This window comes from Ranitomeya imitator, chromosome 4 (genome assembly GCF_032444005.1).
Source record: "Ranitomeya imitator isolate aRanImi1 chromosome 4, aRanImi1.pri, whole genome shotgun sequence".
Classification (NCBI taxonomy): domain Eukaryota; kingdom Metazoa; phylum Chordata; class Amphibia; order Anura; family Dendrobatidae; genus Ranitomeya; species Ranitomeya imitator.
The window spans coordinates 435,022,881-435,042,994 of record NC_091285.1 but is presented as its reverse complement, the minus strand read 5'-3'; the positions used below and the strand labels follow the sequence as shown (position 1 = coordinate 435,042,994).

At 42.7% G+C, this 20,114-nt stretch overlaps 1 protein-coding gene across 1 annotated transcript in view; it reads left to right on the top strand.

Moving 5' to 3' along the window:
• RAB8B (RAB8B, member RAS oncogene family) overlaps positions 1-19,058 on the top strand; it is a 52,331-nt gene extending 33,273 nt beyond the window's left edge. Inside the window, exon 8 of the mRNA XM_069765578.1 lies at positions 13,260-19,058. Coding sequence (XP_069621679.1) covers positions 13,260-13,352 — 93 coding nt within the window. The 3' untranslated portion in view covers positions 13,353-19,058. The remainder of the gene's footprint in view (positions 1-13,259) is intronic.
• Positions 19,059-20,114: the final 1,056 nt, after the last annotated feature.

Sequence of the window (20,114 nt, the reverse complement as noted above, 5' to 3'; positions counted from 1 at the left end):
AAGCAAAAATTACTCCTCGCTCTCCAAAAGAAATTCAGCAAATTCTCCGCTCCAAAATCCTAATGCCCCCTCCCTTCTGAACCCCACAGTATAGCTAAACCACATATTGCGTCCACATTTGGCATTTCTGAAGTGATGAGAGTCCGCCTAACTTATGGGTGCATGCCTCCCGAAGCAACGGGCTGGGCATAACGTACTGGTGACTGCAACGTACTGGACACTGCAACAGCAGTTTGCAATTTTCATGCGGCAACATGCATTGCTGCTTGTTTCTGGAAAATACCCATGGAGGTCAAAATCGTCACTACACCTGTAGATAAATTCCCAAAGGGATATCCTTTCCAAAATGGGGTCACTTGAGGGGGGATACATCTCTTCTAGCAATTAGGGGCTCTGTATATGGAGTCCGCAAACTATTCTAGGAAAATCTGCGCTCCAGGAGGCAAATAGAGCCCCGTTCCTCCAGAATCTCTCCATATGGCTAATAGTACTGTACAGCCACATATGGGGTATTGCCACACTCGGTAGACATTGTGGGACAAATTTTGGTGTCATTTTTTTACCCACTTCTTGTGTGAAAATGTAAAACCTGGGGCTAAAACCAAATTTTGGTGGTAAAAATGTAATTATTTTTTCTTCGCTGCCAAATGGTATAAAATTCTGTGACACACCAGAGTTGTCAATATGATCACTGCACCCCTAGATGAATTAATTGGGGAAGTGTAGTTTATAAAATGAGTTAACCTATAAGGCTATGTGCACACGTCAGGATTATTTGCAGAAATTTCCTGAAAAAAAAAACTGACTTTTTATGCAGGAAATCCGCATGCGTTTTTTGCGCGTTTTTCTTAAGTTTTTGTGCGGATTTTTCGCGTTTTTTTTTCCGGAGCTTCCCAATGCATGAAATCTGCGAAAAACCCGCAAAATTAATGAACATGCTGCATTTTTTTACGCGATGCGTTTTTTTTTTTTTTGCGGAAAAAAAACACAACATATGCACAAAAATTGCAGATTGCATTCTATTAATAGGATGCTTAATGGATGCTTTTTTTGCGGTTTTTATCATGTTTTTATAGTGAAAAAAATGCGAAAAATCAGATCAGGAACGTGTGCACACAGGGATTCTGTTGTTCTGGCACCTCAGGGGCTCTGCCAATATGACAGGCACCCTCAAACCATTCTAGCAAAATCTGAACTCCAATATGGCTCCTCTTCCCTTCTGAGCTTTGCACTGTGCCTCAAAAGTAGTATTCCTTACATATGGGGTATAGGCGTATTCAGAAGAAATTGCACAACAAATTGTATGGTGCAATTTCTCATGTTACTCTCATGACAATGCAAAATTTGGGGCCAAAATAACATTTTTGTGGGAAAAAATGTGATTTTCCCCTCCCCCCCCCCCATGGCTCAAGGTTATAAACTTCTGTGAAGCACCTGTGGGTTCAAGGTGCTCACCACACATCTAAATACATTCCTTTAGGGGTCTAGTTTCCAAAATGCTGCCACTTGTGGGGGATTTTTATTGTTCAGGCACATCAAAGTCTCTTCAAACGTGCCATGGAATCCGCCATTTGTTCCAGGAAATTTAACATCCAAAATATCAAATGACGTTCCTTCCCTTCCGAGCTCTGCCGTGCCCCCAAACAGTGGTTTTCTTCCTCATATGGAGTATTGGCATTCCAGGAGAAATTACACAACAAATGTTGGGGTCCATTTTTTCCTGTTGCCCTTGTCAAACTAAAAAAATTTAGTCTGAAGAATGTTTAAGTTTAAAAAAAAAAAAAAAAAAAAATTTTTTTGTTTTGCCACATTCCAAAAATTCCTGTGAAACACCTGAAGGGTTAATAAACTTCTTGAATGTGGTTTTGAGCACCTTGAGGGGTGCCGTTGTTAGAATGGTGTCACTTTTGGATATCTTCTATCATATAGGCCCATCAAAGTGGCTTCACATGTGATGTGATCCCTAAAAAAATAAAAAAAATAATGGTTTTGTAAATTTTGTTGGAAAAATGATGTGAATAGTTTTCTGCCCAATGATGTCCAAAGTATTCTCGGAGTGATACCTTTATTGGCTAACCAGAAAATTACATTGGAAAAATGTAAAATGGCTGGTGAACTTTTAACCCTTATAACTTCCTAACAAATACATTTTTGGTTCCAAATTTGTCCTGATGTAAAGTAGACATGTGGGAAATGTTATTTATTAAGTATTTTGTGACATATTTCAGTGATTTAATGGCATGAAAATTCAAAGTTTGAAATTGCAAAATTTTTGTCAAATTTCCATTTATTTATTTTTTCACAAATAAACGCAAGTCATATAAAAAAAATTTAACCAGTAACATGAAGTACAATATTTCATCAGAAAACGATGTCTGAATCGCCGGGATCTGTTGAAGTGTTTCAGAGTTATTAGCTCCTAAAGGGACAGTGGTCAGAATTGTAAAAATTGGCCCGGTCAGTAACATGCAAACCACCCTTGGGGGTAAAGGGTTTAAAAATACTGAGGTAAAATATTGAACATGTGCACGTGACCTTAGTGTAAAAAGATCATAGTACCGATCTCTGTGTTGTCCCTTCATATATTTGACGGTGATTCATCCTATTACCTTTAAATCTATTTAGCTAGTGTTCTTTTTGTTTTTCCTCCCCTTTCTAGACAAATAATTTAATTGTTTAGGGGCAACTAAATTGGGTAGACTGGAACAATATTGTTAGGGTGAACTGAATTTTGATGGGGTGTGTTTAAGGTTATGTTCACACATTGCTTTTATACTGTTTTTTTGCTTTGTTTTCCCCCCAGCATGTTTTTATGAAAACTTTCAGCTGCGTTTCACAATACTAGTAGAATCAATGAAATTTCAGAAATCTCATACACACCTTTTTTTTTCTTTTTCTTTTTTTTTTTTTCTCCTGACTGGTATGCATGGCTCCCCATCCCTGTCTGCATGCCTCCCCTGTCATTGTATGTATGCCTCCCCCTTACTGTTATGAATGCCTCCCCCGTTCCGTCCCTGTGTGCATGCCTCCTTATCCCTGTGTGCATGTTTCCTATTGGAAAAAAAACAAACCATCATACTCACATACCTGCGCCCCCTCGGTGCTGGCGGCACTCCATCTTGTGCCGGCGCCTGCCTGCAGCTCTTCCTGTGCTCAGTAGTCACGTGGTACCGCTCATTAAGATGATGAATATGCGCTCCACGCCTATGGGAGTGGAGACGCATCCATATTCATCACCTTAGTGAGCGATACCATGTGACCACTGAGCACTGGAAGAGCTGCAGGCAGGCGCCGGCAGCTGGAATGAGATGGAGTGCCAGCACCGAGGGGGCGCAGGTAGGTGAGTATGAGGTGTGCGCTGGCACCCACTGCCCCCTGTCGGCTTTCTGTACCGTGACTCATGTATAAGCCGAGGGGGGGTTCTTTACAGCACAAAAAAGTGCTGAAAAACTCAGCTTATACTCGAGTATATACGGTACATTTTGTAAGCAGCTTAACCCCTTCCCGACCTTTGACGCCACGTAGGCGTCATGAAAGTCAGTGCCAATCCGACCTGTGACACCTATGTGGCATCATGGAGGGATCGCGTCCCTGCAGATCGGGTGAAAGGGTTAACTCCAATTTCACCCGATCTGCAGGGACAGGGGAGTGGTACTTCAGCCCAGGGGGTGGTGGCTTCACCCCCCCATCCCCTGCCTTGGCTACGATCACTCTGATTGGCAGTTTCACTTTCAACAGCCAATCAGAGCAATTTGTAATATTTCACCTATAAAAACTGGTGAAATATAACAATCCAGCCATGAAACCCTGATGTGCCCACCGCCACTGATCTCCTCCCCAGTCCTCCATCCTGTGCTCCGCACCCCTCCGTCGTCCTGTCTGCTCCCCCGTCCTCCTGCCCCCCCACCCATGCTCCGATCTCCCTCCCCCATGCTCTGATCTCGCCCCTCACCCCATGCTCCGATCTCCCCGAATGCTCCGATCTCCCCCCCCACCCATGCTCCGATCTCCCTCCCCCATGCTCCGATCTCGCCCCTCACCCCATGCTCCGATCTCCCCGAATGCTCCGATCTCCCCGAATGCTCCGATCTCCCCACCCCCCCACCCATGCTCCGATCTCAATGCTCCGATCTCCCCACCCCCTCCACCCATGCTCCGATCTCAATGCTCCGATCTCGAAACCCCCCCACCCATGCTCCGATCTCAATGCTCCGATCTCTAATGCTCCGATCTCCACCCCCCCCCCACACACACACTGTTATCACCTGGTGGTCAGGACAATAATGGACCTGGTGGTTAAGAGCACACGGAATGACCTGATAGTTACTGATAATATAGGACGAGCTCTGGGACGTGGGAACTCTGCTGACCGCAATCCCTAATCCTATCACACACACTAGAAATAGCCGTGGATTGCTCCTAACGCTCCCTATACAACTCGGCACAGCCTAAGGAACTAGCTAGCCCTGAAGATAGAAAAATAAAGCATACCTTGCCTCAGAGAAATTCCCCAAAGGAAAAGGCAGCCCCCCACATATGACTGTGAGTAAAGAAGAAAATACAAACACAGAGATGAAATAGATTTAGCAAAGTGAGGCCCGACTTACTGAACAGACCGAGGATAGGAAAGGTAGCTTTGCGGTCAGCACAAAAACCTACAAAAAGACCACGCAGAGGGCGCAAAAAGACCCTCCGCACCGACTCACGGTGCGGAGGCGCTCCCTCTGCGTCCCAGAGCTTCCAGCAAGCAAGACAACAAACAAAATAGCAAGCTGGACAGTAAAATAGCAAACCAGAGAAAAACAAGCAGGCACTTAGCTTTTGCTGGGAAGACAGGTCACAAGAACGATCCAGGAGTGAACAAGACCAATACTGGAACATTGACAGGTGGCATGGAGCAAAGATCTAAGTGGAGTTAAATAGAGCAGCCAGCTAACGAATTAACTTCGTCACCTGTGGAAGGAAACTCAGAAACACCCACAGCCACCAGAGGAATTCCATGGATAGAACCAGCCGAAGTACCATTCATGACCACAGGAGGGAGCCCGACAACAGAATTCACAACAGTACCCCCCCTTGAGGAGGGGTCACCGAACCCTCACCAGAGCCCCCAGGCCGACCAGGATGAGCCAAATGAAAGGCACGAACCAGATCGGCAGCATGAACATCAGAGGCAAAAACCCAGGAATTATCTTCCTGACCATAACCCTTCCACTTGACCAGGTACTGGAGTTTCCGTCTCGAAATACGAGAATCCAAAATCTTCTCCACCACATACTCCAACTCCCCCTCAACCAACACCGGGGCAGGAGGATCAACGGATGGAACCACAGGCGCCACGTAACTCCGAAATAACGACCTATGGAACACATTATGGATGGCAAAAGAAGCAGAGGAAGGGCCAAACGAAATGACACAGGATTGATAACCTCAGAAATCTTATACGGACCAATGAAACGAGGCTTAAACTTAGGAGAGGAAACCTTCATAGGAACATAACGAGACGAAAAACCAAACCAAATCCCCAACACGAAGTCGGGGACCCACACAGCGCCGGCGGTTAGCGAAACGTTGAGCCTTCTCCTGGGACAATGTCAAATTGTCCACCACATGAGTCCAAATCTGCTGCAACCTATCCACCACAGTATCTACACCAGGACAGTCCGAAGACTCAACCTGCCCTGAAGAGAAACGCGGATGGAAACCAGAATTGCAGAAAAACGGCGAAACCAAAGTAGCCGAACTGGCCCGATTGTTAAGGGCGAACTCAGCCAACGGCAAAAAGGACACCCAATCATCCTGATCAGCAGAAACAAAGCATCTCAGATATGTTTCCAAAGTCTGATTAGTTCGTTCGGTTTGGCCATTTGTCTGAGGATGGAAAGCCGAGGAAAAAGACAAATCAATGCCCATCCTAGCACAAAAAGATCGCCAAAACCTCGAAACAAACTGGGAACCTCTGTCAGAAACGATGTTCTCCGGGATACCATGTAAACGAACCACATGCTGGAAAAATAATGGCACCAAATCAGAGGAGGAAGGCAATTTAGACAAGGGTACCAAATGGACCATCTTAGAAAAGCGATCACAAACCACCCAAATGACCGACATCTTTTGAGAGACGGGAAGATACGAAATAAAATCCATAGAAATATGCGTCCAGGGCCTCTTCGGGACCGGCAAGGGCAAAAGCAACCCACTGGCACGAGAACAGCAGGGCTTAGCCCGAGCACAAGTCCCACAGGACTGCACAAAAGAACGCACATCCCGTGACAAAGACGGCCACCAAAAGGATCTAGCCACCAAATCTCTGGTACCAAAGATTCCAGGATGCCCAGCCAACACTGAACAATGAATCTCAGAGATAACTCTACTAGTCCATCTATCAGGGACAAACAGTTTCTCCGCTGGGCAACGGTCAGGTCTATCAGCCTGAAATTTTTGCAGCACCCGCCGCAAATCAGGGGAGATGGCAGACAAAATTACCCCCTCTTTGAGAATACCCGCCGGCTCAGGAACACCCGAAGAGTCAGGCACAAAACTCCTTGACAGGGCATCAGCCTTCACATTCTTAGAGCCCGGAAGGTACGAAACCACAAAATCAAAACGGGAGAAAAATAACGACCATCGAGCCTGTCTCGGATTCAACCGTTTGGCAGACTCAAGATAAGTCAAATTCTTGTGATCTGTCAAGACCACCACGCGATACTTGGCTCCTTCAAGCCAATGACGCCACTCCTCGAATGCCCACTTCATGGCCAACAACTCTCGATTACCAACATCATAATTGCGCTCAGCAGGCGAAAACTTTCTAGAAAAGAAAGCACATGGCTTCATCACTGAGCCATCAGAACTTCTTTGCGACAAAACAGCCCCAGCTCCAATCTCAGAAGCATCAACCTCAACCTGAAACGGGAGCGAAACATCTGGCTGGCACAACACAGGGGCAGAAGAAAAACGACGCTTCAACTCCTGAAAAGCCTCTACAGCTGCAGAAGACCAATTGACCACATCAGCACCATTCTTGGTCAAATCAGTCAACGGTTTAGCAACACTAGAAAAATTTGCGATGAAGCGCCGATAAAAATTAGCAAAGCCCAGGAACTTTTGCAGGCTCTTCACAGATGTCGGCTGAGTCCAATCGTAAATGGCCTGGACTTTAACAGGGTCCATCTCGATAGTAGAAGGGGAAAAAATGAACCCCAAAAATGAAACCTTCTGAACTCCAAAGAGACACTTTGACCCCTTCACAAACAAGGAATTCGCACGAAGGACCTGGAACACCATTCTGACCTGCTTCACATGAGACTCCCAATCATCCGAAAAGCCCAAAATATCATCCAAATACACAATCAGGAATTTATCCAGGTACTCTCGGAAGATGTCATGCATAAAGGACTGAAATACTGATGGAGCATTGGAAAGCCCGAATGGCATAACCAGGTACTCAAAATGGCCCTCGGGCGTATTAAATGCTGTTTTCCATTCATCGCCTTGTTTAATACGCACAAGATTATACGCCCCTCGAAGATCTATCTTGGTGAACCAACTAGCCCCTTTAATACGAGCAAACAAATCAGACAGCAACGGCAAAGGGTACTGAAATTTGACTGTAATTTTATTGAGAAGGCGGTAATCAATACAAGGTCTCAAAGAACCATCCTTCTTGGCCACAAAAAAGAACCCTGCTCCTAACGGTGATGACGACGGGCGAATATGGCCTTTCTCCAAGGATTCCTTTATATAACTCCGCATAGCGGCGTGTTCTGGCACAGATAAATTGAACAATCGGCCCTTAGGAAACTTACTACCAGGAATCAAATTAATTGCACAATCGCAATCCCTATGAGGAGGTAGGGCACTGGCTTTGGGCTCATCAAATACATCCCGATAATCCGACAAAAACTCTGGAACTTCAGAAGGAGTGGAAGACGAAATAGACAAAAATGGAACATCACCATGTACCCCCTGGCAACCCCAGCTGGACATAGACATAGATTTCCAGTCCAATACTGGATTATGGACCTGTAGCCATGGCAACCCCAAAACGACCACATCATGCAGATTATGCAACACCAGAAAGCGGATATCCTCCTGATGTGCAGGAGCCATGCACATGGTCAATTGGGTCCAGTACTGAGGCTTATTCTTGGCCAAGGCGTAGCATCAATTCCTCTCAATGGAATAGGATACTGCAAGGGCTCCAAGAAAAAACCACAGCGCCTAGCATACTCCAAGTCCATCAAATTTAGGGCAGCGCCTGAATCCACAAATGCCATAACAGAATAGGATGACAAAGAGCAAATCAGAGTAACGGACAATAGAAATTTAGACTGTACCGTACCAATGGTGGCAGACCTAGCGAACCGCTTAGTGCGCTTAGAACAATCAGAGATAGCATGAGTGGAATCACCACAGTAAAAACATAGCCCATTCCGACGTCTGTGTTCTTGCCGTTCAGCTCTGGTCAAAGTCCTATCACATTGCATAGGCTCAGGCCCATGCTCAGATAGTACCGCCAAATGGTGCACAGCTTTACGCTCACGCAAGCGTCGATCGATCTGAATGGCCAAGAACAGACTCATTCAGACCAGCAGGCATGGGAAACCCCACCATGACATCCTTAAGGGCTTCAGAGAGACCCTTTCTGAAGATTGCTGCCAGGGCACATTCATTCCACTGAGTGAGCACAGACCACTTTCTAAACTTCTGACAATATATCTCCGCTTCATCCTGACCCTGACACAGAGCCAGCAAGATTTTCTCTGCCTGATCCACTGAATTAGGTTCGTCATAAAGCAATCCAAGCGCCAGGAAAAACGCATCAACATCACGCAATGCCGGATCTCCTGGCGCAAGGGAAAATGCCCAGTCTTGAGGGTCACCACGTAACAAAGAAATAATGATTTTTACTTGTTTAACAGGGTCACCTGAGGAGCGAGGTTTCAAGGCAAGAAACAATTTACAATTATTTTTGAAATTCAAGAACTTAGATCTATCACCAAAAAACAAATCAGGAATTGGAATCCTAGGCTCTGACATCGGATTCTGAACCACAAAATCTTGAATGTTTTGTACACTTATAGTGAGATTATCCATCAAAGAGGACAGACCTTGAATGTCCATGTCTACACCTGTGTTCTGAACCACCCAGATGTAAAGGGGAAAAGAGAGAAAAAACACACTGCAAAGAAAAAAAAATGGTCTCAGAACTTCTCTTATCCCTCTATTGAGATGCATTAGTACTTTGGGCCACCTGTACTGTTATGACCTGGTGGTCAGGACAATAATGGACCTGGTGGTTAAGAGCACACGGAATGACCTGATAGTTACTGATAATATAGGACGAGCTCTGGGACGTGGGAACTCTGCTGACCGCAATCCCTAATCCTATCACACACACTAGAAATAGCCGTGGATTGCTCCTAACGCTCCCTATTCAACTCGGCACAGCCTAAGGAACTAGCTATCCCTGAAGATAGAAAAATAAAGCCTACCTTGCCTCAGAGAAATTCACCAAAGGAAAAGGCAGCCCCCCACATATAATGACTGTGAGTAAAGATGAAAATACAAACACAGAGATGAAATAGATTTAGCAAAGTGAGGCCCGACTTACTGACCAGACCGAGGATAGGAAAGGTAGCTTTGCGGTCAGCACAAAAACCTACAAAAAGACCACGCAGAGGGCGCATAAAGACCCTCCGCACCGACTCACGGTGCGGAGGCGCTCCCTCTGCGTCCCAGAGCTTCCAGCAAGCAAGACAACAAACAAAATAGCAAGCTGGACAGAAAAATAGCAAACCAGAGAAAAACAAGCAGGCACTTGGCTTCTGCTGGGAAGACAGGTCACAAGAACGATCCAGGAGTGAACAAGACCAATACTGGAACATTGACAGGTGGCACGGAGCAAAGATCTAAGTGGAGTTAAATAGAGCAGCCAGCTAACGAATTAACTTCGTCACCTGTGGAAGGAAACTCAGAAACACCCACAGCCACCAGAGGAATTCCATGGATAGAACCAGCCGAAGTACCATTCATGACCACAGGAGGGAGCCCGACAACAGAATTCACAACACCCCACCCATGCTCCGATCTCAATGCTCCGATCTCCCCACCCCCCCACCCATGCTCCGATCTCGATGCACCAATCTTCCCCACCCCATCCCCCAACCATGCTCCGATCTCCCCCCCACCACCACCACCCATGATCCGATCTCCCCCCACCTCATACTTGCCGAGCCTCCCGGTGTCCGTCCGTCTTCTCCATGGGCGCTGCCATTTTCCAAAATGGCGGGCGCAGTGCGCCCGCCGAATCTGCTGGCCGGCAGATTCGTTCCAGGTATATTTTGATCACTGTGATAGGTTTTATCACAGTGATCAAAATAAAAAAAAATAGTAAATGACCCCCCCATTCCTTTATCACCCCCATAGGTAGGGACAATAACAAAGAAAATGTGTATGTATATATTTTTTTTACACTAGGGTTAGGGCTAGGGTTAGGGTATGTGCACACGGTGCTGGTTTGGCTGCGGATCCGCAACGGATTGGCTGCGGATCCACAGCGGATTGGCCGCTGCGAATTCATAGCAGTTTTCCATCAGGTTTACAGTACCATGTAAACCTATGGAAAACCAAATCCGCTGTGCCCATGGTGCGGAAAATACTGTGCGGAAACGCTGCGTTGTATTTTCCGCAGCATGTCAATTTTGTGCGGATTCCGCAGCATTTTACACCTGTTCCTCCAATAGGAATCCGCAGGTGAAATCCGCACAAAAAAAAACTGTAAATCCGCAGGTAAAACACACTGCCTTTTATCTGCGGATTTTTCAAAAATCGTGCGGAAAAATCTCACACGAATCCGCAACGTGGGCATATAGCCTTAGGGTTAGGGTTGGAAATAGGGTTAAGATTAGGCTTGTGGTTAGGGTTATGGATAGGGTTAGGGGTGTGTTGGGGATAGGGTTATGATTAGGGTTATGGCTACAGTTGGGATAAGGGTTAGGGGTGTGTTGGGGTTAGTGTTGAAGTTAGAATTGAGGGGTTTCCACTGTTTAGGCACATCAGGGGTCTGCAAACGCAACATGGTGCCACCATTGATTCTAGCCAATCTTGCGTTCAAAAAGTCAAATGGTGCTTCCTCCCTTCCGAGCCCCGACGTGCGCCCAAACAGTGGTTTACCCCCACATATGGGTTATCAGTGTACTCAGGACAAACTGGGCAACAACTATTGGGGTCTAATTTCTTTTGTTACCCTTGTGAAAATAAAAAATTGCTTGCTAAAACATAATTTTTGAGGAAAGAAAAAATTTTTTTTATTTTCACGGCTCTGCGTTATAAACTTCTGTGAAGCACTTGGGGGTTTAAAGTGGTCACCGCACATCTAGATTAGTTCCACGGGAGGTCTAGTTTCCAAAATGGGGTCACATGTGGGGGAGCTCCAATGTTTAGGCACACAGGGGCTCTCCAAACACGACATGGTGTCCGCTAACGATTTGGAGCTAACTTTTCATTCAGTCAAATAGCGCCCCTTCCCTTCCGAGCCCTGCCGCGTGCCCAAACAATGGTTTACCCCCACATGTGAAGTATCAGTGTACTTAGGAGAAATTGCCCAATAAATTTTAGGATCCATTTTAGCCTGTTGACCATGTGGAAATGAACAAATTGAGGCTAAATTAAATTTTTTGTGAAAAAAAAAAAAAGTATTTTTTCGGATCAATTTGTGAAGCACCTGAGGGTTTAAAGTGCTCACTATGCATCTAGATAAGTTCCATGGAGAGTCTAGTTTTGAAAATGGGGTCACATGTGGGCGAGCTCCAATGTTTAGGCACACTGGGGCTCTCCAAACGCGAAATGGTGTCCGCTAACAATTGGAGCTAATTTTTCATTCAAAAGTCAAATGGCTTTCTTTCTCTTCAGAGCCCTGTCGTGCACCCAGACAGTGGTTCCCTCCCATATATGAGCTATCGGCGTACTCGGGAGAAATTGTACAATAACGTTTGGGGTCCAGTTTCACTTTTTACCCTTGGGAAAATAAAAAAATTGTTGCTAAAACATCATTTTTGTGACTAAAAAGTTAAATGTTCATTTTTTCCTTCCATGTTGCTTCTGCTGCTGTGAAGCACCTGAAGGGTTAATAAACTTCTTGAATGTGGTTTTGAGTACCTTGAGGGGTGCAGTTTTTAGAATGGTGTCACTTTTGGGTATTTTCATCCATGTAGACCCCTCAAACTGACTTCAAATGTGAGGTGGTCCCTAAAAAAAAAATGGTTTTGTAAATTTCGTTGTAAAAATGAGAAATCGCTGGTCAAATTTTAACCCTTATAACTTCCTAGCAAAAAAAAAAAAAATTTTGTTTCCAAAATTGGGCTGATGTAAAGTATACATGTGGGAAATGTTATTTATTAACTATTTTGTGTCACATAACTCTCTGGTTTAACAGAATATAAATTCAAAATTTGAAAATTGCAAAATTTTCAAAATTTTAGCCAAGTTTCCATTTTTTTCACAAATAAACGCAAAAATTATTGACCTAAATTTATGACTAACGTGAAGCCCAATATGTCACGAAAAAACAGCCTCAGAACCGTTAAGATCCGTTGAAGCGCTCCCGAGTTATTACCTCATAAAGGGACACTGGTCAGAATTGCAAAAAACAGCCATGTCATTAAGGTCAAAATAGGCTGGGTCATGAAGGGGTTAAACTTGGCATTAAAAAACACAGCACACTACATGTGAACATAGCCGAAGCCTTGTAGTTTATTTAATTTGAAATAAGGTCCTGTATTTTTATTTATTTCTCATATTAAACTGGTAATTTGTAATGTTTTGGCTTATTGGACAACTTAGAGCAGATTGGATCTTTCTGCTCACTGAGAACATGGGGTCTGGGGATGAGCCTATGTGATTGCAGTTATGCATGGCCATGTTTTTAAGGCTGTTGTCGCACTGGATAAAAGTTGATGAAGATAAGTTTAAAAGTAATAGTTATATGCTCATTATCAAACTTCTGCTGATGTTAGCGGGGGTCCTGGCAGCTTCACTTATAACATTTGCATCTCATATCATCGAGCTAGACGGTTCTTTCTAATTGTTCGGGTCACTACTTCGCTACGTAGCAGCTTCCGCATTGGATGTGTGGCTGGACATCTGTGTATAAATGTGACTTGATGGAAGCTTGATCAATGGTCTACATTCTTCTGCGATGTATGAAAGTACATTCATTAATGTCACACTTCAGCTTTTGTACTTTCTTTTCCCAGAATGAAAGCAGCACTCCAGGAAGTGGAGGTCCGGTAAAAATTACAGAAAAATCGGCGAAGAAAAGCAGTTTCTTTCGTTGCGTGTTACTTTGATGAACTGAAGCACGCCAATGAGAGGAAGAGATGGACTGTGGCACACCTGATTGAATGGCATCTTGCCACCCTAGGGTGCCGCAAAAGGTCTCTGGGGAAAAATAAACCTGCTGTTTGCTGAAAACGCCCGATCTGAGACAGTTGCCGACATGGATTTCTGGAGTGGAAGACTACAATGGGGAGCTTTTTCCTACCTTTGCAACGAACACACAGGAACGAAAAGGCTAATATCAAAATCTGAATTTTCCTCTTTTTATTTAGCTCCATTTTGGCTAAAGGTCATAGTCTTTCTCAAAACCAATTTTATTCTGCCCCCTGTACAGTAGTCACTGATCAAGGCTTCGATGCAATCAATTTATTACAGATTTTGGCAACTGGAAGAAGCATGGTGGCCTTACTCATGTAACCATTTTCGATCTGCTGTTTGGTGCCTGTGGCCGCTGTAATGTATTGGAACCAAATGTTGGAAGTAACGATGGTGCAGTTTACAATTTTTGTCCAGGGCAAATCTAGCTGCAAATATAACTGTGATGTAGGGTAACTGGCAGATCCCACACATCCGCATTGAGATTTTCTTTAAACTGTTACATGTCTGAAATTTAGCCATAAATATGATGCACATGAATAGTAATGCAGATAGGAAATGTACATTTAATTGATATGAATGTGGATAACCCATCCGGACACTCCCTTGGACCATGCATTTAGCTCTCATAAGGGGTTAATTATACCTTTCTGGCCATTATCAGATGTGACCCCTGGCATTTCCGCTTCCTCACTTAACCCATTATCCATAATTCCACTCCATGAATTGACTTGCAAACTACCTTCCCAGATGCTAGACTTTAGCTGCCATCCATCATGTCACCCTGCGTGAATGTGAACTGTCATTGTAGTTCTTTCGTCTTCCTTTGGGCAGGTGCTTTCTCCTTGCTTTATTTCCTTTGAGTAACTCAGAAAATATCAGTATTTGGTATATAGAATAAATTACCAAAATTCATAGAGGAAATATACCTTATAAAAATATACTTTAACAATATCAGCAACAAAAAAAAGAATTTTTAAATAAAAAATGTGAAATAATGCTCTCCTGGCTGAAAAAGTCTACCAACCAATTTCAACACGCTTCAATGGAGATCCTCAAACAGCAAAATGACAAATGGCTGAACGGCTAATGATTCAGTGGGGCATGAAAATTGATAATATATCTACCTCTAAGAGGCCTTAATATGAGCATTCCAGACCTAAAAAAAAAACGTTTAGGACCAGGTGGGACAGACATGAGTGAAAAAACTGTACCTCAGTGTGGAACAATTTAAAGTCAATGAAGGTTGTATCGGGTTTCCTATCACCTATACCTTTCCTCCCCATCCTCAGGATCCTCATTTCCTTCTTCCTTCTCTTTTTTAGAGAAAAGACCTGGATGTTATTTTTGGAAGTAACCCTTCATAATGATAATAAAATGATAACTCAGTTGCAGATAGAGGATGTGACAATAGATTTAAGAGTCCTTTTTATAAAGGGTTTTCTTACATCCCCACAAATTTATGATGACTTTTAATGGATGAAAAATATCAACCTGTCCCCAGGGAAATTTAAAAATAAACTTTTTTTAAAAAAAAAACCATGACCGATTTAAAATTTATGGCACGAGGAGGATCTTCTTAGTGTCCGATTACTGGCGGGTTATTGAATGGAGTACCAGTCCTGGAATCCCCTTATGGATCAATACTGGGACTCCTCCAGGATCAGATCACAAGCATGGATATCTTTACTAGGCTAGTAAAGGAAGACCTAAGAAATCTAGGACAGGATGTGAGGTGTTCCATCTTCCAATCTGTCATTTGCAGAGAGAAGCCTTGATAACCCTGCAAATAATGGTGACTTGATGTATTAAGTGTCAGATAAAGGGGTTAGTCTGGTGATTCTTCATCATCCCCTAAGGATGTGTCTGGGTATCCTGTAGGACAGATCGATATACGACTGGACCCCACTGACCATTTTGGAAAACTAACTTGAGAGAGTGCTTATTGAGGCACTAGATGTTGGACTCCTCTTTAAAAAAAATTAGATGTTTTCTATGTATCCTAAGTACCCTATGAGACCTGTTTTTCATTCTCTTCCTAAATTACGTTTAAAAGAAATCCTTTAGTGGTTTTAAACTTTTAACTCAAAATAGAAGTGTGTGTATTGATAGTGCTAGGAAAATTTGTTACTGCATTACCATCTTGCAAAAGGGATACTTCTGAGTTCTAGTTAAAGTTAGAAGGGAATATCCACCTCACTTGCAAAGTCAATATATTCAAGATACTTTGATTGGTACACATCAAAGAAGCACTGCAATGGCATGGGATGTGCCTGCGTTTCGCTCTTCTATTCCCCAGTACTCTTCTAAGATATACTGCGACCCAGGACGGGTCTTACTTATTTTGTCGCTAATTGGTTTTCAACTGGTTCATGCTTCTTTGATGTGTACCAGTCAATAAAGTATCTTGAATATATCGACTTAGAAGGTAATATCCACCGTACTCTCCATCTACGGGGACTACAACCAACTCCTCCAGCACCTCCATTTTATTTTGAGTGCAGACCAATTATTAACTTTTATAGTTGAAATTAGACAATATCGTGATTGTTTGATGTACAGCTAGTATCTACTGCTGTAGAGGCACTTTACTGCAGTATTCCACATGAATTTGGACTAAAGGCAGTTGAGCACTTTCTCAGTTCTAGAGATATTCAATACCTGACCTCCCACCATGTTTGTCCAGAAACGTTTGAATTTCCTATTAACACACAATTATTTTAGTTTTGATGCCAGATTCTACCACCAGTTCATGGGCATTGCAATGGGGAGGCCATATGCCCCCACTTATGCTAATTGGTTTTTGGGCTGTTGGGAGGATTCCATTGTCTTTGAGGAGGATGAAATACCATTTTATTCTGGGAGGCGCTATATTGACAATGTTCTCATCCTTTGGACTAATGATAAGGTATCCTTTGACAGGTTTGTCAAGGACATTAATGAAAATACACTGGGTCTGAGATTTGCGTTGGAATTAGATTGATAGTTTTTAAAAAAAAAATTTTTTAGATATTACCATTGAAAGAGGTATTGATCTGTCAGATATCAACTAAGACTTTTCAAAAACCAACATCACAAACGATCTGCTACACTGGGAAAATCCCCAGAGCCTTAAGAAGGGGATATCAAAGGAACAATATTGTCGTATGCGTAAAAACTGCTCCTCGACTAGGACTTTTTACCAACAAGTGCAGCAACTCAGGGATAGTTTCCTAGAAAGAGGATATTTCCTTAACACGCTCAATTTAGCATTTAAGGAGGCCAGGCCACTGCTATTTAGACCTCAAAAGAAAGATGAGAATGGACAACTGGTCAGAGCATAAATGGAAGGTATGATGATTGCTCACGGGAGGTACGGGATATTCCGAAAAAGCACTGAGGTAACTTTTAAAAGCAGATTTGGACATCAGTGAGATATTACTTTTAGAAGGAGTAGGTCCATTTGAGATCAACTGGTATACGCCCCTTAAACACCCATGTACATGGCTGGACAGTAAGAATTTGGGGACTTTTAGGTGTAGTAAGTGTAGGTTTTGCAGATACATCAACTGTGGTGTTTCACAATTATAAATCTTTTTGTTATTTAAATTTTAAAAGCAGGGTTTTTTATGAGGTATATTTCCTCTGTGAATATTTCCTTTCAGCCAGTATATGGTATACAAGTGAATAACTTTGTACTAATTATTTTTTTAACTATTAAAATAATACTTGGAAATGTTCTTTTAATTGTGTTTTCAACATGTCTTCATAGGAGCAGTAGCTGAACAATTATCCAGAGAGTCCTGAGGCTAGTGTCAGGAGGAAGAACTTTCTAAATAACTTTATATGGTCATGGTGCTTTAAAACAAATTTTGGTGTCATTGTTCCTTTGTTTTTAAATCGATCTGATCAGATTAGTTTTCACATGTCGTTGCTTCACTGTGGACCTATTCACATTTCATTGGAGCGAAAGTCCCTGTTTTTATCAATGCAAGAACAGATGACTATATAGAAGACTCTGTGGGTTACCGAAACATTAGGCATCCTATAATGGGTAACTATAGAAGGCCTGATTCTGTAATGGACTATGTTTCAAGAGCAATCAGACGTACTGTAGTTCTTGGAATTTATTTTTTTTTTTTACTTACAGTAATTTGTGTGTTTCAGAAATTCTAATATCATGTTAATATTCTTTTATATATATCTTTTAACGATGTTGGGCAAAGATTCTTTGTAGAGTGAAGTGATAAATTCGTGCCCAGGCACCGTAATACTTTGCTACCTGCATGATTGATCAGCTCCTGTTCTTATGAGGACATCTATGCACTGACTTAAAGCGTAACTTTATCTTCAGAAAGCATTTGACATGTCATAGACACGATAGAAGCTGTGATCAATGGGTACTCCACCTATAAGTTAAAGAGGGGGCTCTTATAAGCGCTGCTCTCATTTGACACTGAAAAGACTCCATGGACTCGGTGTGGAACCCACCTCTAGCCTCTGAGGACATCAGTGCTGCACTGCGCACTTTTGTTCCTCCCATGTCAAAAGTTTTCTAAAAACTGCAATTATATTATTTTTTATTTTTTTTGTTGCCAGGAGAAACCATATTGTGCTTTTGAAGAACAAATGATTAGCTTACCTTATTATACAACGTAAAACTGATTTATGAAAGTAACAGTATGATTGCTTTGACGTTAAAGGGTTTTACCAATCCCAGAAAAAAATTCTTACAAATCACTTATATTAATAACAAAAGAAGTAGTATTCACTATCTTACCAATCACAAGACGTTCCCATGCTCCCGTGTCTCCTGCTGACCTTCGCTTACCGGGCTTCAGTGATCACCTCTGGAGTCGGGTGAAGATATTGATAAAGCGAGTATTCGGGCCCCAACTGGACTAAAGTTGTCCCACCTGCCAAAGGATCTGCCACGTTTGATTTCTGTTGGATGATCCTTTTGTATTCGTGGAGATAAGCCAGTGCCAGAGAATTATGGCGGTGGCTTTTTCATAAAGAACATTCAAGTGCTCATCCTAGCATTCCTGTGTATGGAGAACTCGGGACACATAACTGTTGGCCGAACCATTGTTTGCCGACAGCTGTGAAATGATGGGGAGGGTGGTCATTACTCCTTCTGTTAGTTTTAACAATTGTAAACTGTGTGTAAGAAATTCATGGGGTTGGAAAACTTCTTTAAGCTTTCCACTGTGGAAACTTTTATTCTTGGCACAAGCCATTGTTAATCTGTAGATTCTTTCTTGTATGAATATGTGAGATCGATATATCTCTATATGCTTTGTATTCCTTGTGAGCCAACAAAGCCTGACACATCCGCACACCCAAACACAGAAGGCTGTATACTGCCATTTCTCTCCATTCTCCATAACTGAGCTTATTTGGGCTGATATCGTGGCTGACGTCAGTCTCTGTTGTAAATCTGAAGCTGCTGATTTTTTTTTTTTTGTCTTAATTTTGTTTTGCACATTGTTTTTAGTGAAAAACAAATAATGGCAAAACTTGGCTTGAAAGTATTAATGTACTGATATACCCCTGCTCCCGAGCCTGTGTTCAGAATTCATACTTTGCTTTTCCTATTTTGTGCATTTTCAGTATTTAAAGTTTATTTCTTAAATTATCAACTTATCTGTGGAATTGTGCATAATTTTCCATTTCTTGTTTTTCTTCAAAGGAATACACTATTTTACAGAAATGCATGTCTTATTTTGCCTAAGATGGTGGTCAGAGCACGTCCTATTACAGTGCCATTAGTTCTTTCTGATCAGCTTTTATGATCCATGCATTTGACACGATCTCAGATCTACAAGTTACAAAAAACACATGTTTAATTCTGTTTTATGATTGAATGTGTTGGAAATTGACTTGCCATCCTCCACAAAGTGAAGCAAGTGATCACCTGTCCACAAGATAACGTGCTGATTGCTGAAGTTCTTGACTATGGGAGCGCCAAGAGCCCAAGAGATCAATACGTGAATGGAGTGATGATGGTGCATGCATTTTCCCTTAAAGGGAACCTGTTAGCAGGAGTTATCACTATAAAGTAAAGGTATGATCGTAGTTGTGCTATTACACTGATTAAATTGATACCTTTTATTGAAGGAATCCGATAAGTGGTTCTTTTTTTTTTTAATCGTGCTTTAAAGTTTTCTTCTGTGCATCAGTGTGGTTCTGAGGCATTGGATCCTCTTCTGCTCTGGCCCATCCTCCTGTGTTCCTACAGGAGGAAGGTATGCATTTAATCAGTGTAAGGCGAGTGTCACACTTGCGAGTTCAATGCGAGAAACTCGTGCATCAAGTTCCAGCACTGCTGCCAGCACTCGAGACCGGAGCGTGCAGCTTTATAGAGATACATGCAGCCGCACACTCCGGTCCCGAGAGCGAAGTATTGATGCGAGAGACTCGTGTGAGTTTCTCGCATTAAGCTCGCAAGTGTGACCCCGGCGTAATAGTACCAGCATGGCCATACCTTTATAGTGATGATCATTTCTTCTCAATGGCTTCTTTTTAATATATATACAGCACTCTGCACAAGTTTTAGGCAGGTGTGGGAAAAAAATCTGCAAAGTAGGAATTCTTTCAAAAATAGAAGTGGTAATTGCATTTGTTAATAGTTGTTTTTTGTGTGAGCAAAAAAAAATCTAAATCAAATCAATATTTGGTGTGACCTTTTGCCTTCA